Raw genomic sequence first — 27,205 nt, 5'->3', positions numbered from 1 at the left:
TTTGCATTCAGCCATTTCATACTAGTAGCAAGAAGTTTCACTCATTATGCAAATTAAATTATTCATTTAAATCTAGACACATAATTAAATTTCAGATTAATATTTCTTATCTAATATAACTATATATCACATGTACAAATTAGTTGTAAACCAATATGTATACTCTTGCGTACTCACATTCATTCCACCATATCTAATTCCTTTAAACAATACACTATAAACAGAAACTTTGACACTTGGTGTCTCTTGTTATAAATAAATACCTCTTATACTAGAATTAAGTTACTCTTAAAAAAATCTGCACCCATTTATACTATATATCACATGCACAAATTAGTTGTAAACCAATATGTATACTCTCGCATACTCATATTCATTCCACCATATCTAATTCCTTTAAACAATACACTATAGACAGAAACTTTGACACTTGGTATCTCTTGTTATAAATAAATAGCTCTTATACTAGAATTAAGTTACTGTTAAAAAAAATCTCCACCCATTTATACTATATATCACATGCACAAATTAGTTGTAAACCAATATGTATACTCTCGCATACTCATATTCATTCCACCATATCTAATTCCTTTAAACAATACACTATAGACAGAAACTTTGACACTTGGTATCTCTTGTTATAAATAAATACCTCTTATACTACAATTAAGTTACTCTTAAAAAAATCTCCACCCATTTATATATTGTCCAAATATAAAATCTTATCATTTTAATCAGTCACCTTGTTCGGTGCAATTGCTAATCTTAAAAGAAGAGTATCCATCCACTTATCCCAAATTCAAACCTTGAGTTGCTTTCATCATATTGACCGATCTTGACAATTACCATTACACATTTGAAGCGAACGTCTTCTCCGAGGAAGAATTAAATATTTTCTCATATTAGCCAATAAACCTATTCCAGCAATTCCCACTCGAAGCGTCTTGCACATCATTCCACACATATGTACCCCATCATTTGAAGTCATCTATAACTCGAGTTAAATTTAACCACGACTTGGAAAGTAAACGATGTGAGATCAAGATTTGTACTGGTTTCAATTTCAAGTCTATTCGACTGAGTCGATCGAGTAGCGACTATGGTGATTCCCTTCTTTCTCATTTCATGCCTCCTATTTTTTCCAAATCATCGGCTGCTCTCCAGTTTGGCAGAGGCAACGAAGAAATTGGGTAATTGAAATCTTTTAATCTGTTGTTTTTCGATTCAGTCTTTTTCGTTACAGAGATAAATCCAAAGTTCAATCTCTTACATTTGGTGTATTGCATTTATGTGGAATGTTTTGTGGTTGAGTTTTGCAGAGTACCCATTTCCATTTATGACACTTGATGCTGAAAAGGCGGCTGCAAGAACATATGATTACATTGTTGTTGGAGGAGGTACAGCAGGGTGTCCTCTGGCTGCAACTCTCTCGCAGCATTACTCTGTTTTGCTTCTTGAAAGGGGAGATTCTCCCTATGGAAATCCTGACACTGAAGACATTAATGGGTTTTTCAAGGTTCTTGGGGATGCCAGTGAGTTCCCTTCTGTTGCCGAGGGATTTGTCTCAGAGGAGGGAGTCCAGTTGGTAAGGGGAAGAGTTCTTGGAGGTGGAACCGCCATTAATGGCGCCTTCTACAGCAGAGGAAGCTTGGAATTCATCAGAGAGATGGAATGGGATGAGAAACTTGTAAATGAATCGTATGAATGGGTTGAGAAAGTGAATGTCTTCAAGCCAGAGAAGCTTTCTCGTTGGAATTCTGCATTCAAGGATGCACTTTTGGAAGCTGGAGTGGGTCCTTATCATGGGTATACTTTGGATCATTTGGAGGGCACCAAGATCAGTGCTTCAATCATCGACAACAATGGAAGGAGACACACATCTGCAGATCTTCTACAGTATGCAAATCCAGATAACATTGTGGTTCTTCTGAATGCTACAGCAAGCAGAATCCTCCTTGATTCATCATCAGGTATTTTCTTTGTTCCAAAATCTGTAGATAATCGGGTTCATATTAGAGAAACCTGAGTTAGTAGATTAATTTAGAGGTTTATATTATCGTGATAAAATCTTCCAATGCGTGATTTTTTTAATTCTTTTAAAAGTATTTTTGAGATAAAAAATGACCATCTGCCGCTAACTTGCCCAATTTCCGTCAACTTTTTTACTTGTTTGAAACTTGTCTATTCTGTTTTGAATATAAAAGTTCTTAGTGCTGATCAGAATGGCCCACAACGTTTGTCTGAGTTGAAAATGCTGTCTTTGAGCTCCTATTAGTTAACGTTAAATAGGGAACACATCATTCCGTCTGTTTTGACCTCTTGTGAATTGTTCATTGAACATGTTTTGCAGTATATGAGTTGAACACGGCATCTTTTGGTTTCTAATAACTTTATGTCCCTTTCTAGAAGTCGATGTTTTATTTTATTTTGAATAAAAAACCCTTTTTTTGAGTTCATTTTTTGTGGTTAGTTAATTGTTTAATTAAAAAATTAAAGTGAAATTTGATTATTTGTTATTCTTTATAAGGATGAACTATGTTTTTGACAATGTATTTTATAGGAAAGTTCTAATTTAATTAATTTTTTTATCAATAAATGGCTGCAGTCTAGATTAATTGTTGTAATTAATTATTTTTATGTGTTAAGCAAATTTGAACTCAAGTCCTCCCACATGAGAGGCTCACAAATTACCATTGTGTTGTAGGCTCTTGCTTAATTCTAATTGAAATTTAATTTAATTTAATTTATAAATTTAATTATTGATTTAAATATGTTCTTTATTAATAGTTTATAAGATATAATAGCAAAGGTTTTGTAAATGAGGCAAAATGTAAGTGAACTTATCTTTGGGAAAATTTATGATTAAGTTTGTTTGAGTTGGAGCTTAACCATAATGATTTTGACTTGAGAACTATATAGTTAAATCTTGATAATAATTTTACATTTTGATTTGATGTAGAAAATGTCTCCTACTTATCATATTTTTTATTAATCGTAAAAAAACATTCTATAAAATCTATAAATTAGTTTTTATGTTTTTGAAATATAAAGCGACCAAAACAAGGGCATCAGCCCTTATAAAAAACAATTGGTAACTAGCGCACTACCTGCAAACACCAACAGAAGTAACAAAGGGCAGCCCAACCATATAGACTATATCAAGCAAAAAGCACCTGTCATAAAATAATCTAACCAACTAATGTTCAGAAACGTAAAATTGCAACAGTAGCCAAAAACTACAGAACTAAACAAACTATAAAGTTCCAAATAAAAGTTGTTGGATCAAACAGGCCAACCCAAGTCTTAGTAACAACTGTGAACTAGCAACTATGAAGCAATAGAAAACAAAATAAACTAGGATCATTAAATCCCTTATAAACAGTCAAATTATTTGTCATCTTTTTCTTTTCCTTTCCTGGCCAGAAGAACTTGGGCCTAGTCATTAGCAAGAAACTTAAAGAGGAGCTTGTGATCTTCCATGTCCATCCTCGAATCATCTTCTCCTATGCCAGCAACTGGAGGGTGGTAGCCACAGCATGACTAACCTTCAGTGCAAATTTAGAGAAAGTATGAAATCCCTCCTCCAAGGTTTTGACTCTATTTTCCAACAATGCAGTCTCTCCATTCCATTCCTCCTCTTTTTCATTTCCATCTTTATCAACCTTTTTAGATCCCTTATTAGTCTTTGTCAATTGATTTTCATCCTGCAAAACTTTAGGGTTAGTAAAAATATTATATATATTTTTAATTGGGGAGGAAATTGTGATAGGGGAAGTGTCCACTTTGTTATTATCTTCACAAAAGGTAATGGGTTAGAGGGTGAAGCTAGCCGACATATGAGTCTCTGAGGTAAAGTCTTTACTAGCCACAGCCAGGGTATTATGAGCAGACGCCTAGGAATTATCCATCGAGTTTTCACTCTCTCTCTTTTTTTTCCCTTCCTCATTATCTCACTTGGAGTCAGAGAGATTTTCCTCCTCCAACTCCCTTTCCTTTCTCTCAGAACTCTCCTCTTCCTCCTCTTCTACCCTATATCTTTTGGATTTCTGCTTGTACCTAGCCTGAGATTTAGCAATCCTTCCAGACCTTCTCCTACCCTTACCCCCTCCCTCCTCTTCCAACTCCTCAATTTCCACCTCCATAGGTTTTTCAATGTTAATTTTTTTTACAACCCCTTTTTTCCATGGCCAACTTTGATTTTTTCTTTTTCTTATCATTTCCCTAGAGGAGGGATGCAGTGTGTAAATTTTAGTACCTATACAAGTACTCGGGGGGGAATTTTGGTTTTGGCACTAGTTATCAACCACTATAACCCTAGGGGGACAAAGGGCAAGGTGGAACTGATAGAGCCTAAAAATCATGCCTTGATGGATAATGGTAAAATTAAGTTCCTTACTCCTTTTTTTCGTATAATCATTAACCATATCCTCTAGAGAATGTAAGAGAAAAAATGGAATAGAAATGAAATCCCTTTTTCTAAAATGATTAAGCAGTGGAAAGTGATAGTAGTAGTAAACTCCAAACCTACCTTCACGCGTAAGATATTTCATAAGTACTTGCCAAATGTCGTCTAATGAAGCTAGAAGATTATCCCTTCTAAAGCCTCCCCTATACCGCATTAGTTATTCATTCTCCTCAAAAAAATTGATCATACTAGCCTCATCCACAGTTTTTGTGACCTTTCGCCATCCCCCCCCCCCCCCCCCTCATGGACAACCTAGTAGTCATTGTAATCACTTCCTAATTAACTTGGAATGTAATGCCATTTATTGTGACCTTACGCTCATTCCACCCATTCACAAATTGGATTGTACAATTTTTGTCATATCTCGCCATTGCCTACAAATAGGGAAGAAATCCCCCTCCTTTAATAGAAACCAGGTTGTCATTATGTCCTTAAAATTTTCAATCTTTGATGGTTCAAGTCTATTCAAATCTCCACTTATCTCCTCCTCACTAATTTATGCCCCTCCAACCTTAGTAATTCGCATTTGAATTTCTTTAGTGTCAGTGTTCTTGTAAATAGCAATCACGAATGTCAGCAACTCTATGATTAACACCAGCAGGGGTTTTAATCATCTCCCAAACTAGTTTTTGGGTTGCTTTGAAATCCCAGTCAAAATTATGACAGTATTCACACATACTTAGCATTATTATTCTCACATCCTTGAATGTACTGACAGCCTTGGTATTGAAAGCTTTCATACTTTCAAAAAAGAAGTAATTCAAATTTTTCCTTATGTTACCATAATGGTGAAATAACTGCCACCTCAAATCATCTCCATTTATTATCGAATCAGTACGGTGTTGTCTTATCAACTTCCCCTTAAACTTTCTATTAAATTTAGCACATTTCATCTTCCTAGGTATAATGTTGCCAAAATTGGCATTGACCTTTATTTGCCAAATCATGCTTAACTTTTGTTGCCCTCCTTTTTGCCAATTAAGGCCTTTATTTCCTCCTTTAGACTTTCTGAGTTTCTCCAACATGTTAATGTCTTTAATTCAAATCCCATGGTGGCAACAACATCTGCCACCCTATTTCCTTCTCTCTAAACATGTTGCAATTGCACTTTCTCCATCCTTCCAACAATATATCTTATATCCATGATAACATTTAGGATATTCTAGCCAGGTTTAGAAACTCCCTTCACCAAATCAATGATTAATTTGGAATCCCCTTCTATGGTTATTTCCTTTATTTGCATTTCCCTTATCATTTGTAAGTCCTAGAGCAAAGCCATTGCTTCAGCCAGATTATTACTTCCTCCTCCAACATTCCTAGAGTACACTAGCAGCACATCACCATTTATACCTCTCAGTACACCACCTGCCACTCCTATACCCCCTTTTGTAGCACCCTCAAAATTTAGTTTAAAATGTGTTAAGGTTGGTGGTTCCCATTTTATTTTATGTCTCTTTAAGACCTTGGAGTTATCAAAATGATTGAAACCCTCCTAGATACCCCATCTCTTGCTATTTGTGTTTCTTTTCCACCTAGTTCTTCCTTTGGTAGTTTGCATTTAGCAATCATTATATTTTCCTTTAGCAATTTCTGCATAATTCCTATGACAACCTCCTCTAGTTTTTCCTCCTCCTGAAAGATTCTATTATTTCTTTCTTTCTAGATGTGCCAACAAATATAAGGTGGAACACTTTTCCATAGAAGTATTAGTTTAGGGTGATAGAAGGGACAATCCCAGTTTTCCACAAATTGACTTAAGGTATCCTTCAACACCCAACATAATTCCAATTTCTCCCAAACAAACTCCCATATCTTTAAATTATATGGGCATTTTAGAAATAGGTGGGAGATATTCTCCTCTTCTCTTTTACAAGATTAACATCTATTTGGTATAATAAAACCCTTTTTTTTAGATTGTCCAATGTTAGAATTTTTCCATGTTGAAGAGTCCACCAAAAAAATAAATTGGGGAGGAGGTTACTTATCCAAACTTTATGCCATATTAGGGGGCACAAATCTTTACTCCATAGATGTTTGTGAGCCAAATTGACAGTAAAATAACCACTAGGAGTTAAGTCCCATACCACTTTATCCTCTTGAATTAGAATTGGGATTCTTTGTGCTTCCATCAATTCTCCCAGTTCTTTAAGGAGTTGAATATCCTCCTGAGAGTATGTATCATTTTGTAATTTCTTCCACCTTCCCCCCTGGTTAATATAATCCACCATTCATTTTCCTATCACCTCCTTCAATTTCTCCATTATTCTTCTGAATTTGTTGTATACTAGCAATTTCCCTCCCATCCAGCTATCTTCCTAGAAGCTTATTTTATGCCCATTACCTAAGATCCATCTTACCCCTTCCCTTAGCAGCCCCCTACTCCTAATAATATTCATCCAAATGTTGGAACCTTCTAAGAGATCATTATTAAATAGATTATGGGAGAATAGGGAGTTTGAAAGATATTTAGCTTTCATGATATTGCTCCAATCAGTATTTCCTTCTCCCAATCTCCACCCAACTTTCGCAAGGAGAGCCTTATTCAGGTCACGAAGTCTTCTAACTCCCAATCCCCCCTTTTCCTTTGGTTTGTAGACCTCCTCCTAGTTAACCAGGTTTAATTTTTTCTTATCTTCTATTCCTGACCATAGAAAGTTCCTCTATATTTTCTCTATTTTGTCAACCATATTCTAATTAATCTTTAAAAGGGACAAAAAATAGATTGGAATGCCTTGGAGAGCTACAGAGAGTAACTGTAATTTACCAACATTACTTAAAATCTTCCCTTTCCATCCTGCCAACTTCCTTTGGGTTCTTTCAACAATAGTGTTTCAAAACTCAATGGTCACCTCCCTAGTGGTTAACGGTAGTCCAAGATATGTGTCCAGGAGGTTGGCCAACTGACAACCTAATATGTTCCTTATCCTCCTCTGCATGATAGCCTCAGTATTAAAAAAAAAAGCTTACTCTTAGAGTAATTAATATGTTGCCCTTAGCTTTCTTCATAATTTCTAAGTATGCTTTTCCAAGCCTCAGCTTCGATAATAGAGGATTCACCAAACATAAATGTGTCATCAACAAATTGTTGTAACACATCAATATCAGCAATAGTTGTAGGTTTTATTCCTTTCACACGTCCTATATTAACCAATTTAGAAAATGATCTCCCTAACACCTCTACCACCATAATAAAAAGATAAGGGGATAGTAGATCACCCTGTCTTAGTCCTCTTTCTATAGTAAAATTACCCCATAGAGAGCCATTTAGAAGGATAGCATACTGAACCAATCCTACCATCATTTTAATAAGGTTTATAACTCTATCATTAAACCCCACTCTTCCAAGCACATCATAAAGGAAATCTCATTTTACCTTATCATATGCCTTAGATATATCTAGCTTGAAAGCCATACTAGGTTTTTTATTCTTTTCCAGAGAATGTATGATTTCATGAGTAGAAATTGTTGCATCTAGGATTTGTCTGCCTGACACAAACCCCTTTTGTGGTGTTCCTATAATACTTTCTAGGAAAGGCTTAATTCTATTCACTAACACTTTTGTAAATATCTTATACACTCTGTTAGAGAGACTTATACATCTATAATCTAGTAGACTCAAAGGTGTCAGGGTCTTGGGGACCAAGGAAATAAAGGTTTTATTTATCCATTTTAGCATATTTCCAGTTTTGAAAAAATCTCTGGTAGCCTATATTAGTTCACTTTTAACTACCTCCCAAAAATGCTGGAAAAATGCAGAGGGGAAACCATCTGGACCTAGGGCCTTATAGGCTTTCATGGAGAACACCGTGCTTTTCACTTCCTCTTCCATGATGTTACCTAAAATGAAATTATTTTCCACATCACCAAGCACCTATCGGATTGTATTTATCAGACTTCTTATGGTAACCTAATTTCTTGTATTATTATCCTTTTTATAGGCCTTGTAGAAATACTCTATCGCATGTCTTCTCATCTCCTCTTGATCCTTATATTATCTTCCCCCTTCTCCTTCCAACTTGTTAATTTTGTTTCTTCTTTTATGATTTGAAGTAGATCGATGGAAGAAAGTAGTGTTCTTGTCTCCCTCAATTAACCATTGAACTCTCAATCTTTGCTTCCAATAAATTTCCTCCCTTAAAATGATATCTTTCCATTTTTTTCTATATTCTTCCTCCTCTTGAGTAGCAACATCTAGATTATTACCCTCCATAATCTCTCTTTGTAGCTTTTTAAGTTTTTCGTCCACTTCCCCTTTAACCTTGAACAAATCACCAAAGCAACTCTTAGCCCAACCCTTAACATTCCTCCTAATATTGTCTAACTTTTGTGTTAGTCTTTACATAATAGTACCATCAATTTTTTATATTCCACCATTCTTGGATACAATCTTTGAAATCCAGGTGGGACTGCCACATAATTTGATATCTGAAGGGTTTTGATCCTCCTCTTAAACCATCTTCCCAGTGAAACATTAGAGGGGAGTGATCAGAGGCAATTCTTTTGAGATTCTCCAGAAGAGAATTACCTAATCAGTCCCAATTCCCTGACACCATTAATATATCTAGTCTTACTTGGATTATATCTCTTTGTTTTCTATTATTAGTCAATATGAATGGGTTTCCTCTTAAATTAACATAAATAAAATCCATTCTACCCATAAAATCATGAAGATCTTGCAAGCTTTCAAGGTTGTCTTTAATTCCCCCTAATTTTTTTGACTGATAGAGGGGGGTATTAAAATCTCCCACACACATTAATTGTTCATCCTTCATAGTATTTATAATCCTTTCTAGCTTTCCATAAGTTTCCTTCCTCCCTACCTTGTTGTTAGAAGCATAAATGTTGATAAGCCCCCATTTTTTATTACTAGTTTGGAACTTCGTTATTATAAAAAATGTCCTTCCATATCTCAGCCCCAGTCATAGAGCAAAGGTTCCACATGGTTGTAGTACCCCCTGAGGCTCCATCAACATCCATATGTCTAAAGGCAGCCCCCGGCTAGACATGACTAACAAGTCTAACAAAATTAGCACTAGACATTTTTGTTTCTTGAATTAACACACAATCAACCTTTTCCTAAAATATACACTACTTTAGAGCATATTACTTGTGGGGGTTATTTAACCCCCTTAGATTCCAAGAGAGAAATTTCATTTCTTACCTCTTGTTACAGTCTCTAGTGTAAGCTGCTTACCACTAGCCACATCCCTTGCTGCTTATTTTTTCTTGGTTGCTCTACTAGTCAGTCTTCCTGTTGTCCCACAAGTTCCAACATTTGGTTTCTTCCTCCTCTTTTTCTTTCTTTTCTACACCTCTCATTCCCCATTCTCATCCTCTTGCAATGAGATGGGACTTAATTCCTTTTCAACTTTCTCCAAACTTACCATCACCTTAACAATGATCTCCACTGGGGAGGCCTTTATCACTCTTAGAGGAGTGCACACCCATTCCTAATTACCATAGTCTACCTCTATATGTTCCTACAAGCACATATCACCCTGACTTGCTGGAAAACTAGGGAGGGAGTGGTGTGCCACTATTTCACCCTCCTCCATAATTTCTCCTTCCTTAAGCCCCCCTAGTGGTGACTTATTAATTCCTCTATCTCATGTCTGAATGGGTATTCTTCCATTTTCCTATTCTCCTCTAGAGCTTCCCTTACTTCAGGTACACTCTACCCCTCAATTTTCCTAGCTAGGGTATCTTGTGTTATGTTTTCCTCTATATTTCTAACATCAAAAATCCTCTCCTCCAATCTTGGGGCATTCGAGAGTTCCCCAACAATCTCTTTAACTATTCCAGGGGATCCAACTTTTTGTTTCTTTTTCTGCATTTTATTTTTATAGTCAATAATAAGATGTCCAAACTGCCCACATTTCTAATAGAACAGCCCAGCATTCTCATACTCTATGGGTTGGCATTTCTCTCCCCATTTAGTTTTTAGGGTAACTATAGTTAGAAGAGTCTAATTTAATGCCACATTCACACAAAATCTGGCATAAACCAATCTAGATTTTTTCATTGTCACCTTATCTACAGTCAAAAAGTAACCAAAGGAATTTCCTATCCACCTTAGTATCTTCTCATCCCAAAATTCAAGTGGTAGTCCAAGTAGCCTTACCCATACAAGAGCTAGTTTATTGAGTTCTATACTAGCATCAAATCCCAAGTGCCACCTCGTTAATGTAAGATAGTGCTTCCCATTGTACCAAGTTCCTGAGAGTATAAGATTGAAATTCTCCTTTGCAAAATCTTTAAAACAAAATAGGCCACTCAGCATAGCCAAAATATCAACACCACCCCTTATCTTCCATTTTTGGCTAACCCACTTACACACCATCTCTATCATGGATCTAAAGGCCAAAAATCTCACAACCACACAAAATTTTAAACTAGAGGTAACATGGTCCACCCGCTCATCTGGGAGGGAGATTATCAGCCCATTGGCATTGTGGGCTATCTTGGGTTCCTCCTTAGAAACATTAATCGTCTGGGATCCCATGAGCATTCTTCCAACCTCCTAGGGTCCCATTTGTCATCTTTTGACCACATACCATCAGGTATCCAACCAACACCACATTCTCCAAAAATTTACGATTAGAGAGATTCTTTCCTACCTCCTCCATGGACCCACACCCAACTATCATGACCTTCAAATCTCTGTGCAAAGTCAACACCATCTGCAGATTAGGGTAGGGTGGAGGATCTGGAGGCTTAGGGCTTGCCATGGACAAACTCAAATTCAAAATTCAAAAGAGCGAAAATTTGTAGAGCATTAACAACAACTATAAATTATTTTTTATGTTCATTGATCACATTTTTATCATTTTTATTTAAATTATAAAAAAAATTCACGAGTTTTAAATTAATTATATATTAAATAATAAGAAAAATGTCTCTTGAATCTAAGCTCAACTACATAAATAATTAAAGTGTCCAGATTAATATATATAATTAAAATTTTATCTTTTCTTTTAAAAGTTCAATTCCACATTTTTTTTGAAAATTACATGATTTTATTTTTCAAAGTATTATTATTTTAAAATTTTATATTGTTTGGATAAATATTTCACAATTATTTTGTGAATTATATATTATGTTTTAATTAAATCTATTAGAATTAGAGACTACATTGTAGGAGCAAATTCTTAACTAACAAAAAAATATAGATGCCAAATTTTAATCAACTGAAAAATAAAATTAAAAAAAGCATAGATTGAGAAAATATAAAAGATGTCATGTGCTTGAATTCCATGTGTGTTCTAAAATGATCCACCTATTAGTGATTGAGCTTTTCCTTGCATCTAGGAAAATATATTTGTGGTGCCCTAACATTAATATTACTTTATTTTGTAGCTTAAGTGTAAGAAAATAACATCGCATGTGAGAGTACAATGTCAATGGATGACCCCACATAAATCTTCTAAACAAATAATACAAGATTATTGAAAATAATTTAGCTTGAATAATCAAAACTATAACCCAAGAGATTGTTTAGCTAGGGAAAACTAGTTTCCTATGGGATATATTTGTTTTGGATTATCTGGTGCTAGCACAAGAATCATTAGAATGGGTACAACAAAAAAAAAATATGCTTTGAATCGTAAACTTAATTTTGATAAGGCTTATGAATGCATAAGATGGTCATTCTATTCTCAAAATGCTTCAATGGTTGGGATTTGGACCCACTTTTTGTGCCCATGTTTGAATGTTGTTTATGGATGCCAACACAAGATTAGCCACTATTGGCTCTCTCTCCCCACAATTCCCTCTATAGAAGTCCATCTATCAAGACTTTCATTTACCAACATTCCTTTATGTACTAACAAATGATGCTCTTGGATGTTTTTTGCATCATTCCTAATCAAACAACATTTTCCATGTCATTTCACTAATAGAAAATATGATTTCACTTAACTCCCACATTTAATGTGATAGCACAATCTTGATTCATAATATTGTCGATGATGTTAACCCTTTAGATATTCTTGGTTTTTTCATACAATTTCGTGTTATCAACTTGCCATGCACAAAACATAATTTTGAATGACATATCCTAGACCTCAACCTCCTTGGATTCCAAAAGAGTGACATGAAATCAAACATGGAAACATAATCAAATGCCTTGGGATCCCTTTTGGATGTGTAGCTAAATTAAACGATATATGAAAGTGGTTCTTAAACAAATTTAAACCCAAAATACTACCTTGTGAAAATTATTTCATATTTATAATGTTATGATGGATGATTACATGTGGTGAACAAAATAATCTTGGCTAGTCATGTTTATAAATATTCCAATTGACTTCCCTCCAAAACATGATATTATCAGCTTAGACAACTCGTTCAAAGTTTTATTTGGTCTAAGTGGGGAAATAAAAAGGGTAAACCAACCAATTCATAGTCTCTCTATATTCTCCCAAAGGAAAAGGGAGGACTAGGAATCATCAATCCTTACACACAAGGGATTTTCCTTTCAACCAAATGGTTTGGAGAGAATTTAGAAGGAAAAATACCTTGGAATAAATCGGTTCAATATCATATTCAAACAACTTCAATTGGAAAGTCTTTGCATTTTGTTCATTAGAGTGAAAGTTTCTTCTATCCCTATATTTTAAACTCCATGGACTAGCCTAACTCATATTACATATGGAAGTCTTGGAGAATGGTTACCCATAAGTTGCCCTAAATTTATCAATAATTTAGTCATGGTCTCAACTTTGGATCTTCTTTAATTTGGTGGAACCATTTAATCCAAGAAAATAACATCTCACTTGCTATGACTCCTAAATTCAAAGCTAAATATCTTTGTAAGAATGAAATTCAAACTTTCAAATATCTTTGGGACCTTAATCTCTTCTCATGGAAATCTCAGCACCAAATGAAAACATGCTCTAACTTAAATTATTGAAATAAGGGTCTGGTCATAGAAGCTCAAAACCTTCTACCTTCCAATTTTCCCATTCTTATCTCTTCTTGTTCCCACTCTTTTTTATTCAAATATTTGAGGTCTCCAAATGGTTTCATTCTTAAAAAATTTCCTCCTATACCATGCAACTCAAGGAGTTAGACACTATCAAAGAAAAAAAATCAGAGATTTTGGATAGACATTCTTCACTATTAACAAAAATTGAATTGAAGGTGAAGTCTTGGGCTTCTTTATGCAGGTCTATGGCTAAGGCTTCTCTTTCAAGTGTTGAGAATTTAGTAGAAGGAAATATGGAGGATGAGTGGGTTAGGAAGATCCATGAGCTAAACCAACAATTCTGTGATCTCCCCTCCATTAATGATCCCTCGATTGCTAGATACTCTTTCCTCAAGGATCAGTTGGACATTTCATATATCACTCTTGACAGGTGTTGGTTAGGCCCAAAGGGCACTCTCTTCATCTAGTTTCTCTCCCTCTTTGATAGGTTGCGGGCTCTTAAGGAAAAGAGGAAGCTATTCTCTCTTTTCCCTAAAATCTACCTAGATGAGGACCTCACCTAATCACAAGTGGAAAAACTCAAGGAAGCTTGTGCCTTCATTATGGTAGCCAAACAAGAGGGTAAATATGTAATCATCAAAAATCTTAAAGAAATAATTTTCTACATCTTTCCTACTGGTTGGGTTTCGAGAGCAACCTCTAAGGCCAAATGACAAGATCAACAGCAGTTGAGTACATGCTCTTTGTGCCTCAACTATTGGAACGGTAATGGTATCCTCTACCGACCTTCTTTTTCTTACAAGGACACATGAGATTCCCATGCATCCTCTTCCCAATATTTATGGCTATCAGTGGCCTTCTTCTTTTAGAGACAAGGTCCAGTTCTCTAGTGGGGTCAAAGGTTCTGGTGGGGTTGCCTATCTTGTTCAGGAGCACCTTTTCAATACTATTTCCTTGGTTCACAATGATAGCTATGCCAAGTTCATGTGGATTCACATTGATAGGGAGACCTTGGTCTATAGAGATACCTATATTATCATCTTCTACTTTCCACCAGCATCTTCATACTATGTAGTTTATAGCACTGAGGGTGGGTATCCCTATGAGAAACTTCTTGAGCACATTACTAGATTCTCTACCATGGGGGACATCATCATTTTGGGAGACTTTAATGTGCATACCCAAGACCTAAAACCTCTCCTCAATGATTGTAGGGCTAATCCCATGTGTACAACTACTTTTGATTATAGTTTTGTCGATCTACATTAGCTCTCCGAGGATCATCAGGCGCCCTTCATTAGGTATGGTTAGAATTTACTTTAACTTTGTGAATCATCTAACTTAGTGATTTTGAATGGGCTCTCTTTATTTATTGACTTACTCTTCACTTTTTGGCCACATGGTGGTGGTGCCAACATTATGGACTATGTTCTCTCTACGGCCTCCTTCATCGCTCTCATTTGCTACTTTACCATCTCTCACCTTCCTCTTGCTAACCATGCCCTCCTTAGCATCACCCTTCAGGGACCCCTGACACCTCCTCTCCCTTTCTTATTTGCTTCTTCTTTCCCCTCATCTTCTAGCATCCTCCCCCCTCTCCCACCCCCCATGCTCATACTTTTTTTCACTTCATTGATGGCGATGCAAAGCTCTTCATCCATCACCTCAGATGAATTCTTTCCTAGGACCCCTTCTCTGACTCTGAGGATGTTACCTCCATGTTCCACTCACTTGTGTCTACCTTATGGGAGTTGGCCCATTCCCTGCTACACCTCCTTGCTCATTCCTCACCCTACTCATAGATCTTGCCCCATGAACTAGTGGTTTGATGAGGATTGTAAATCCTTTCACTGCATGCTTCAGTCTGCTCCACTCACTTCTTCCTCCTTTTCCTCTTAGTTGAAGTCCAAATACCACTGTTTTCTTTTCCATAAGAAATAGATATTCACTTTGTTGTAGTGTAGATCTCTTTGTTCCATGTTCTTCCAGTCTCCAAAGCTCTTTTGGTGCTCCATGTTTGCTCGCCACCCCACTCCCTCCACTTTGGAGCTTCACTCCCTTGCCTCCCACACCTCTACCCTCTATGATATTCCTAGCTAGCCCCTCTCCATCTCATCTCCCCCCAGTTGTTGTCACCTCTTCTCCTTTTCCCACATTTCTAATGTAGTTAGAGTTATGAACAATAGTAGAACTCTAGATGAGGAAGGATTCCAAGCTGAATTCTTCAAGTTGGGTATCTTTCTCTTGGGTTCCTTTCTTATAGTGCTCTTTAACAAGTGGTTTCTGTCAACTTTCCTAACTCTTGGTCACAACATATTATCTATCTAATCCATAAATCTAGGCCACCATCCAACCCCGAGAACTATAGGAGCATCATGGTTGGGTATACCTTCACAAAACTCTATGCGACTATGTTGAATGGTATCGTGTCCAAAGAGTTCGATCAACAACATTGCCGCACTAGAGATCAGGCTGGCTTTCATACACATTTTTAGACCATTGATCAAATTTTGACCTTATGGGCCATCATTAAGGAGCCTCGCCACCACTCAGTGAGAGTTTACTATTGTTTTGTTGACTTTTACAAAGCCTTTGACTCTTCTTCTTAAGCAGATCTCTTTAAGTGTCTTGGGGACATTAGGATCTTAGAGATTCTCCTTACAACTATTATTAGGTTATATAAGTGTGTTGTGGGTAGATTTAGCACTTTGAAGGGCTTCTCAAACCCTATCCAAAACACTATCAAGGTGAAATAGGCCTACCCTCTCTCCACCACTCTCTTTGTCATCTACATCAATGAGTTTGAGGAATTTCTCCATGATGGCTCGGCTCCTAGCAATGGTCGGTACTTGCATTAGATATTGATCTCTATTCTCCTATTTTTTGATGACGTGATTCTCCTAGCATCTTCCCCTGATGGTATTTAGTGGCTCCTTGAGGGCTTGGCCTCTTCTGTGACTCACGTGAGCTTGTTGTAAATCTAAGAAAGACTTAGGTTATGGTCTTCAATTGCTTGAGGACATCAAACCTCCATTTTTACTTCTAAGGTACTAAGATTGAGATTGCATCTTCATAAACTTACTTGGGGGTTAAATTTTCTGGACCTTGGTTCGGCCTGAGACTAGCCATACAGCCTAGAGTCAACAAAGGGGCATGACTCCCTTGATATTCTTGATAGACAATATTGTTTGGGTCCCCTCCCTCTTGGAGTCTGACTGGGCCTCTGTTGGGAGAGTCCAAACTCTTTTCCTTCGATGCATTATTAGGTGTCATTGGTCCACACAGCACATCATCGTTCTAGCAAATTTTGGTGCTCACCCTTTTAGATTGGGGACCATCTTTGATTTAGTTTTGCTTCTTCACCAGCTCCAAAGCTTTGTTGATTTCTCTAATGGGCATCACATAAATTCCTACTTAGCTTACTATTCCTCTATGGAGGTTGTAGGTTCAGGCTGTAGACATAGGTCTCATTGATGGTACACCCAAGTCTTTTCCCTCTTGGGTTCGATTGTATTAGTTTGGATCATCTTTCTCCCTTTTAGTTTTCTCTAAACACTCCAACCCATTTTACTCTACCTTAGCAAGAGTTGAATGAGCATGTTAAGCATGACATCTACTAACAGTATGTTATCCCAACTTGGAGGAATCCCCCTGGTGGGCTCTACCCATGTATGGCCTTCTATGCTAAGTACTTCTTTGATATCTAGTAGGGGATCATCCTATGCCTCTAGTACCTCACTCATCATTAGACTCACATCTTCACATCTCCTTGGGATCTTTTAGATAAGATCTCACTAACTACGTATTTAGACTGATCACCAAATTGGTTGGGAGGATAGGATCTGTCATCTTTATCACCTTGGGGAAGTTGAGACCGAGTCTCACTTTATTTTTTGTTGTCCCATTTACTATGAGATCTAAGGGAGATTCTATCCAAAGTGTGTTAGTCTCTACCCTCATTCTTCAGATATATTGACCAACATTGTCTTGCACTCTACCTTTAGGAGACCATGTAGCTTTATGAGCACATTATACAACTCTAGCTTTGCTCAAAATTGACCCCTATGTAGCTTATCACCTCTTTCTTCAATCTTATAGACCCTGCCTATGAATTGAAGCGGCCTCCTTGTAATATCTCAAGTCACACCAGATTTGTGAGATCTCACAAATAACACACTTGATAGCAACCTTCCAAAGTACCTGATTTCTCTAATGCCCACCATTCCATTATGGACTACTTCTCGTCTATGAGGAGTTCTTAGTTGTTGTTATTCCTTTTCTTGGTTCTTTTGTTTTTTTCCTTTCATGTTCTTTCTGTGGACACCATTTGGTGTTCCCCTTGTTGGCATTTTCCCTTTGTACTATTTCCAATCCCTTAGACCCTTGTTGGTCTCTTGTTAGACATTAATAAATTTTTCTTATCTTATCTCATCTTATCTTATCTTAGACCTCTCTATAAACAAGGTGTACCTAGCATGCCTATTTGTAGTAGAATTAACTCTATTTAGAGATCCACATATAAATATTTATGACAAAATAAACTCATCCTCCTAATCTATAAATCCAAAGTTCACTCCCAATCCCAACTTACTCTTTGGAAGTTTCTTCATGCAAAAATCAATGTTGAATTCCTTATTCCACCCCCTCCTTTCCCCTTCTATGGACAATCAAGATTCCTCATACATTTCTTTTCGTTTTCCCCCATTTTAAATAATTATAATGAATTATTCTCTTTCTTTCTTTCCCTTTTCCACTTTACATGGTCCTACCCTCTCCTTTCCCCCTCCATGGGAGGTTAGAATCCCTCAAACATTTCTTTTGTTTTTTCCCCATTTTAAATTATTATGTAATGAATTTTTCTCTTTCTTGCTTTCCCTTTTCCACTTTCCATGGTCCTAGAAAGCTTATATTCTTGGATCCTCAAGAACTCACATTATGTTATCCGATTCCCACCATTTGAACATTATTTAGTGCATTTGGAAATTTAAATGCTTGCCTTCCCTTTCTCATTTATGTCCCCCTTTAGAGATTGAAACCTAGACCATATGTTACAACCTTTTAGCTCAAATGACTTAGATTCTTATCTCATATGAGGATTGAATAAGAAAAACAAGATACTGAAAGAATATATGTTAGTCAACTCAAAAAATATAGCAAATCAAAACCATCTATATTTGATGGAAATATTGCAAAATAGGCAATGGAAGGAACTAATTTTTCTAGCTACTGCCTCTGATAGTGAAACAAGAAAGACTTCCAAAGGAAGACTAGTTACAAGATACACTTCTTTGTAATCTATAACAATGTCAGTGCTTAGTATTGTACTAGAAGAAGATATAAGAGGGGAAGTAGCCTCATTTAACTAATTGTCTAAAAACTTCACCTTTGTGTAATCTACAACATCAATTAATGCTACGTTGATTAGGAATTGGCTCTATAGATTAATTTTGTTCAAGGCAACAATATTGTAAGTAGATATTGATAATATTGTAATTCCCATGCTTCTTTCAATAAAAAAAATGTCAGAGTGGTAGTGTCTTACACTACAATTTTATTATTTATAATTATATATATGCACACATATATACATATACATATACACATATATATAGACATATACATATACATATACATAATAATATATAGACATATACATATATATGTACATATTTACACACACACACACACACACACACACACACACACACACACACACACACACACACACACACACACACACATATAGAGAGAGAGAGAGATCTATGGGACTTCTCTCGTCATTTTTTGTATTTTATCATTCATTATGAACAACTTATCTTACAAGTATTGGATGTTACAATAAATATTTTTTAAACCTAACACTTTAATTAGTTGTAAAATGAAAATAAAAAGGTTGGTTATGCTGCATGGAAACTATATACTATATAAGTTACATACACTTTAACCTACTTGAGTGAGACTATGCCTCAAGCATATGGTAATTCAAGGAACATATCATTCAATAGTATCTCTTGGATTGGATTATGCATGAATTTTTTGCATCAACATTTTGGATCACTCTATTGGATCCATCATTAGGGTGTTAGAGTGCAAAAAAACAAAACTTTATAAATTTTCATCTCCACTACTCTCTTACATCTTGATGATGGATCACAAAGTGTATCTAAAATGTTGATACCAAAAATTCACACACAACCAAAACTAAAAGCTACAATTGACTAAAATGGAATTCAAAATCTTATCATATTGATCAAGAATGCATCATTACTAGAACACCACTTCTACAATACAACATTAATTTAAGGTGATAGACTTTCACTTTAGTTTTTGTTTGATATCTTCTAGATAGATTGTCCTTTTAAGGATCATCAATACCAACTGATAGAGTTCTAAACCATAATTTATTAGACTAAAAAAATCCTAATCATATAGGTTAAATATAATTTTATTGTTTTGATATATTTTCTAAAAAGTTAGAATACATAAGCTTTATTTTTAATAAATATTGAATTTTTAAATCAATTATGGCTATGTAATACCCCACAAAATTATATGGGATGATGGTGTTTCATGAATTAAATCTAATAGTTTTTATTAAGTAGTGTTTTGCTTTAATAAACTAGTTTATTGGTGGCTCTATGCAATGTAAATATTGATAACATGAAAACCAAAATAAAAGTGAAAACTTTCCAAATTATCTTTATTGAAAATTGGAAAATGTTTATTTATAATATTAACTTTAGTTATAATAGAATTCTAATATTAGTGTTTTTCTTGTAGGGAAGTTAAAAGCTACTGGTGTTGAATTTATGAGTAGTGCTAATGGGCTCTCTTATCAAGTGTTTATCAACCAACTGACACAGTGGAGTGAGGTCATTTTGTCAGCGGGACCTATAGGTAGTCCCCAACTTCTCTTGCTAAGTGGAATTGGTCCCTCTAAAAAACTTGAAGAATTGAATATCACAACAATTTTAGACTTAAGTTATGTTGGTAAAGGAATTAAAGATCCACCACGTACAACAATCATTATAAAATCCCCTGAAATACTTGAGTCTTGTGCAGTGCAAGTAGTGGGCATACTAGAAAATTCAAAAGTCTACATCGAGTCTGAGAGTTATCTTCAACAAGAAAATGATACACATTATCAATATCTAGGAATTATTATTAGCAAGGTAGCTTTCCCTTTATCAAGTGGCGAGCTTCTACTTAGAAGTAAAAATCCCCAAGATAACCCCACTATAAGATATAACTACTTTTCTCATCCTTCTGATGAACAAGACTGCATTCTTACTATGAAGGTACTATCAAAACTTATCATGACCACTTCTATTCAAGAATTCACATTTAAGGGAATAGGAGACTCCAAAATCCTTGAAATCATAGGATTTGAATTACCACAAGATCTATCAGATAATAACGCTATTGTAAAGTTTTGTAAAGATAGTGTAACTACATTTTGGCATTACCATGGAGGGTGTGAAGTTGATTCTGTGATTGACAAGAGGCTTCATGTGAAAGGTGTTGATAATTTAAGGGTTGCAGATAATTCAATTTTCAAAAAAAGTCCTGGTACGAATCCGCAAGCCACTATCATGATGCTTGCAAGGTATGTATTGATGTGTAGATTGTATTATTTTAAAAAACTAAGAATATTATTAAATACTTACATTTTTAATGTAATATGTGCAGGTATATTGGAGTTCAAATCCTTCAAGAGCGCATGAACATTTGTGAATATTAGAATGTTTACAGATCTTCAAAAATAAAATGATAAGAACTTATTTATATATATTTTTAAGATATTAGTGAAATATAATACCAAATTATGTAATTTTGAACTATATTTTAATGAAACATAAAAATGAAAATAAATTTTATCAAATAAAATATTATAATGTTTTTCTGTACTTATGTCATTTTAAAAGATTGAAAATGGTATAAATAGAGGCAATTTTGTGACCTTACCTACCAATTTAGATACATGTGTATGCCATTCTACTAATATAATATTTAAGTCTGAAAAATGGAGTAGCTATATGCCATTATAAAATGACAGATTATGATGTTCAATTCTCTTATAGGAAATAAAACTTAGATTGTTTTCTTAGATGTTTAATTTAGATCACATTAATGAATTGCTTTCTAGTAAGATTTACTATACATTTTATTTTAGGTCTAGTAATGTTGTTAAAATAAGAAAATAATTTTAAATTTAAGTTGATTTATTAATATCTATTTTTTGTGTAAATATAATATTTCTAATTACACCAATAGATTAAATACCATGATTTTTAGGTATTTCCTATTATATTTTGTAATTAATTTTTTAATACTAGTTATAATTTTAAATATAAGTATCATAAAAGAATACTACAGATGTAAAAATTATGATGAAAGGCATGCAAGTGAGAACATGATGAGATGTGAATTTTTTTTTCTTTCTTACAATTAATTATTATTATTGTTAATTACATATATATAATCATTTCCATGAAAATATTGAATTATTATTGAAAGAATCTACTGATCAGTATAAGGCTTTCAATTACAAACTAGTATGACCCATTTAGCTAATGTCTTATCACTAAATATTGATAAATAAAGGATAGAGTTAAGACAAAGAGTTGGATGAGAGGGTGAAGAGAAGGACTACCCATTTAGCTAATATCTTATCACCAAATATTGATAAATAAAGGATATAGTTAAGATGAAGAGTTGGATGAGAGGGTGAAGAGAAGGACTAGGAGGGGAGGAGAATATCAACTCTATTGTTGCATGGGAGGGAGATTTAGATGATCAAGATAGTGTGAATTCTTCTTTTGGGTCCTAGGTTTCCATTTTGGGGGAATTTTATTAGGAAGACATTGTGTTCTTTGTAGAACAGGGAAGCTAAGATGTTTTTTTCATTGTTCGGATGGACTCGTGGGTGTCTAGGTTTCTTTTTGTGACTCCTACTCTTCTCACTAGCTGTGCTCTTTTGGTGCCTTATGTTATGGTGTTTTTTGCGCAGTTGGTTATGATCACTTTCTAAAACCATATTCACATTGGATTTTTAGTTTTCTATTTTATTTTGGAAGCAACACAAGGGTTTCTTTGGTACAAGCTACGTGGGACCTTAAAGGGCAGTCGAGCTCCATTTTTCCAAGAGTATTCCCTAGATTTTCTCTATCATTGCACCGTGGGAGGGTTATTTGTCTAAGCCAAGAGTCGGCCTTTCTTCTATGCTATCATTGGTTAGATGTGTTCTTTTCCTTAGGGGATTTGGTGGAGGGATTTTTGGGTTGGAGCCTTGTGTGTGCTCTTTATGTTGGGAGGAGGTTTGATGTTCCATTGTTCTCTTTGGTATGTGGAGCTTTATGTTGTGGACCCTGCGGCCTTGGCTCATTCAACTATGTTTATTTTGAAAGCCTATTTTGTGATCATTTTCTTAGGCCCCTTTTTGGTTTTTCTTTTGCTTCACACATGTGAAAACTGATAAACCTATAGAGATAGTTAGTTCATGTTTTGGGCTTTTTTCAACCCATTTTGCAACCTGGATTTCTATTTCTTTATTTGATGAGGCTTGTGACAATGTTCTTCTTTCCATGTGATTCCTATAGAGGTGCATTCCTATCCTATGGAGGTGGATAGGGTTATGGTTATTATGATTGCAGTTTGGCTATTTGTGCTTCTTTCTCCCTCTTTTGATATCTTATTGAGATTGGGGCATCATCTATTGAGGTGTAGGCTTGACATTTTGAAGAGATTAAAAGTAGTTTATTGAGGTCCTTGCCTATTTATATCTGCCATACATTGATGATTTTGAGAGGATTTCTATTAAAAACTTTTTGATCTACAAGAGAAGAGTTTGTCACTGACTATGTTCTACTTTTGGGTGTCATTTTAAAACCCATTTTTAAGGTTTGGTGAGCCTTCTCTTTGTTTGGGTGGATCTTTTCTATTTAGAGAATTTTCTTTGTCTTAGTAGTATGTTGGATTTGATAAAGGTTTTCCTCTCTATTGGGGAAGGTCTATATTATCTAGTATATTTCTATTGTTCAATCCTATTGCTAGTAAAAGGAAATGTTGTGGGGTTCTTATTAAAACCTATGTTATGTCAAGTTTTGGGTACTTGGTAAAACACATCATTTTTCTAGCTTAAGGTTTAGGGTTGTAAGGATTTGGCATATTGATGTTGTAATATATTTTTTAAATTATAGATAATCGGCTGAAGCCTAGATTATTTATTATTCATTTATTCTTATTGTTAAGATTAGATTCAAACCTAAGACCTCTCCAATGAGATGCTCACAATTTACCAATATTTTGTAGGCTCTTGCGTATGTCGTTGCATGTATTTTCTATGTCACTTAGGTGGGCTATTATTTTGTTGTTGATTGTTAGGTGTTGTAATGTAGTGTAAAATTGTGTATAGCTATTTATTTTTGTGTTTCGAATTTTGGTCCCTTCAAAATCTATTTTTCTTTAATTTAAAAAAGTCTTGATAAATAAAGTGTGAAAAATAATATTACTAAAGTAATTGGATACAATACTAACTAATTTATTGGCACAAAAAAGGATAATTCTACTATTATTATTGTAAATTGTAGCCCATTTATAATTTTACTCTCCATTATGGGTCCTTCCTTTAGTGTGCCCACTCATAGTTTTTGATATTAAAAGAAGCCAAAATGGGGATTGGCCCAAAGTTATAAAAAAAAAAGGAAGATGAACATCAACTATAATCCATTACTATCAAATTAACCTACCCCTTCCTTAATATCAAAAACTCCTAAACTAAAGTATTTCTATATCTAAATCTACTATAGTTTCTAGTTATGAGATTATCATAATTACATATAAACCTAGCATATTTAAACCATCTAGGCATAAACCAAGTCCAAAAATTGTTAAGATAAAGATCCCCATGATCCATACAATAAATTCTTATCATAAAAAAACACACACATGCACACACACAAAAGGAACTAGGAGCTAAGTCTCCTTATCTTTATCTAGGATCTCCTATAAAAGTCACATCCAATCGTCTACTAGGAAGCCATAGAGAAAATTAGTAGTCACCATGTCTTTAGCATCATTCATCTCCTCCTTATTAGCCTAAGAAGATGGATGGTAGTGTCCAGTAAATGCATGACACGAACAATGAAATTTGGCACCTTGTCAAACATTTTTTCCAAGTCCTCATCCTTCTTGATTAAGGTAGTGACAATTTCCTCCACCCTAGATAAAGCATTCTGCATGAGTGGATGCCCATCAAATTTTTCCTGAGGCAAGGAACTATCTCCCTTCTTATTATCTCCTCCCAAAGATTCCTTGGGCTAAGTCCCCCATTCTTAGAAGTCTCAAGATTTTGAGTATCAATGTTTAGGTTTCAATAGGGGAGGTGACAATCCCGTAATCATCAATTTTAATCCCACCTTCGACATAGGGATATTGGCTTCAGTTCTAAAAATTTTTGACACACTGGAAGAAATGGGGTTGTTCTTACCCCCAGCAATGATATCCCAAACCTTGCCTTCCCTACTTATATCACCATCCTATAATTCCTTATCATTTCCTTTGGTCATCTTCCTTTTAGGTCTAGGAAAATCCTTCCTCTCGATATTCTCAGTAGAGTTTTAGTTAACAAGTCTCTATTGACCTAAAGGGGTAGAGGGATTATTTTCTCTCAGTCTCTTACTAGTCCTTGGAACTTTCTTCTTACCTGTAACCATAGTTCTATCTATAATGTCCCCATTTTTGGAGGAGTTAATTATTTATAAAGTTATCAATCAAAAAATATATTACAAGGTAACTTTATATTTAGTTAACTTAATAAAGTGATATATTGTATAAAGTCATTAAATAAAACAATCTTCTAGAGGTTGTTGGAAGAAGCAGAGAAAAAATTAAAAAGGAGGCCGACCTATCAAGGAAAAAAGAATAAATAGGCATTGAGGGCTCATTTCCTATCATCGAGATTTATTATTGATATTTGCTAATGTGCGTTGTGGAGCCTAGGGTTTTTGCAAGTAGTCACAATTGGCCATTGAGAACAAAAACTCTCAATTGGTCTGCAATTTTGAGGGTGTAAAAGATCACCTAAATTATTGTAGCTGTGGGAAGGATATTTCAGTCCTTTAACTTGTGCTTAATTGATGGTTAATTTGGAGTTTCAATTGGAGTTGCACTTTCACCATATCATCTTTAGCATTCAGTCTCCAACATTTGATCAATCCAAGTTCTTCATTTCAGTCTATAGTTGTAACAAGTTCTTAGTTGAATTTAGCCGGTTAGGGTTTCTCTATAATGCACCATGTTGTAATGTTTTAGTGCTGAAAATTGCATATCATATGTAAAAACATTTGGTGATCATTGAATGAATACGTTGGCACTATTTTGCATCAATTATTTAATTAGAACAATTTCTTTTATTCAACAATATACTTTCAGCAATGTATTAAATTTAGGGCTTTTTAGTGGCCTATTGGTAAGGGTCGTTACTGTGAGGCCTCACCCCGACCCATTCTAGCACCGATGATACATTGTTATTTTGATACTCATGCTGACATGTCAGAACATTATTGGATACACTGAACAATGTTATGCTATTTTGCGATGTGTGATGCTTACTTTAGTTATTTGATTTTTCCATTTAATGCTTATAAATATGTATAATGATAAAAAATGTATGCAACGCTAACACTTTTGGTTATGCAAGTCCAAAGGTTAGAAATATGAGTAGAATTAGATAAACAACTATTTATTAAGAAATGGATTCTTTAATTTATATAATTTCTCTAATATGTAATTCACATTATGCATGTGGTTTTGGACCTACTGATGTGTGCAATGAGTGTGCAGGAAAAATTAGCCGAGACAACTCAACAGAAAAGCGAAGCTAAACTACTTGTTAATTTTGTGCTAACTTTATATTGTAATTCTTTAAAGGTTGTAATTTGATCTTACTATTCTCCTAACCTTTAATTGTTCCAAATAAGCCTTTAAAGGTTTAGAAACATTAAATTTAAGTACCCCTATGGGTAAGGGTATGGGTGGGGGTACTTTCCAACCCTTTAGCCTCCTAGGTTGACTCTTAGGGTCTCTTAAAAACTCTATTATAGGCTGATTTCGAAAATGGGTTGTTCTTTACTTGGGGTTAGTAAAACCAACCTCCATCTTGAGTTACTTGAAGCTTAGTGGAGTTAAGGACCATACTTAGAGGCCTTTTGGGGAGAGTTTTAGTTTTTTGTGACCCAATCCTCTAGTTTTGGAGGAAGCCTTGAAGATTGAAGAAAGATAAAGGGAAGCTCTTCTCAAACCACCATTTCCATAACTCTTTTATGAAGGTAGGAGTTCTTCACTCCATGAATGGTTCTTTGTGTGTGTTCATGTTTTGAATCTTGTTTGAATCATGTTGGAGACATTGTGTAGTTATGCATTCCTTGCTTGTGTATTGAGGGTGGATTGGGAGGGATTTTATCTTGTTTTCTTTTGATGTTATTCATATGCCTTCTTGGTGTGTTGATTGTTTTTGAGATATTTTCATGGGGATGTATTTGGCAACACTCACCCTTGGATAGGGAAGAAGTGGCCATGCTTGGGGAAAGGGCATTAGTTGGACCTCAATAGTGTAGAGTCTCCTCTCATGGAGAGAGGAGGGAGAAAGGGTAGGGTGTATGGGCCCCTACTTGTCATCTCATACCTTGTTGTTATTGAGAATTCTTGAATGTGGAAAAGAATGAAAATCCTTGTGGATATAGCCCCGAAAGGGCCTTGAGAAAGAATGGAAATTCTTGAAGTTTTAAGCCCCGAAAGGGCTAAGTGAAGGTATG

At 35.1% G+C, this 27,205-nt stretch overlaps 1 protein-coding gene across 1 annotated transcript; it reads left to right on the top strand.

The window, feature by feature from the left end:
• Positions 1–1,065: 1,065 nt before the first annotated feature.
• Positions 1,066–21,300, top strand: LOC149547287 (protein HOTHEAD-like). The gene is made up of 4 exons (XM_089791573.1): positions 1,066–1,190; positions 1,320–1,970; positions 20,172–20,997; positions 21,081–21,300. The coding sequence occupies exons 1-4, from the start codon at positions 1,100–1,102 to the stop codon at positions 21,130–21,132; spliced, it is 1,620 nt and encodes a 539-aa protein (XP_089647699.1). The 5' UTR covers positions 1,066–1,099; the 3' UTR covers positions 21,133–21,300.
• Positions 21,301–27,205: the final 5,905 nt, after the last annotated feature.

This window comes from Cupressus sempervirens, chromosome 7 (genome assembly GCF_028749045.1).
Source record: "Cupressus sempervirens isolate cs-2001-9-10 chromosome 7, ASM2874904v1, whole genome shotgun sequence".
Lineage (NCBI taxonomy): Eukaryota > Viridiplantae > Streptophyta > Pinopsida > Cupressales > Cupressaceae > Cupressus > Cupressus sempervirens.
Note: the sequence above shows the minus strand (reverse complement) of the source record. Positions and strands in the feature narration are given on the sequence as shown.

What these genes read in the sequence shown, in the direction of transcription:
- LOC149547287 (XM_089791573.1), top strand. Translation starts at nt 1,100, where the DNA reads ATGGTGATTCCCTTCTTTCTCATTTCATGCCTCCTATTTTTTCCAAAT. An exon ending in AGAGGCAACGAAGAAATTGG is followed by an intron (nt 1,191 to 1,319) that starts GTAATTGAAATC and finishes TGAGTTTTGCAG; the next exon opens with AGTACCCATTTCCATTTATG. An exon ending in ACTATCATGATGCTTGCAAG is followed by an intron (nt 20,998 to 21,080) that starts GTATGTATTGAT and finishes TAATATGTGCAG; the next exon opens with GTATATTGGAGTTCAAATCC.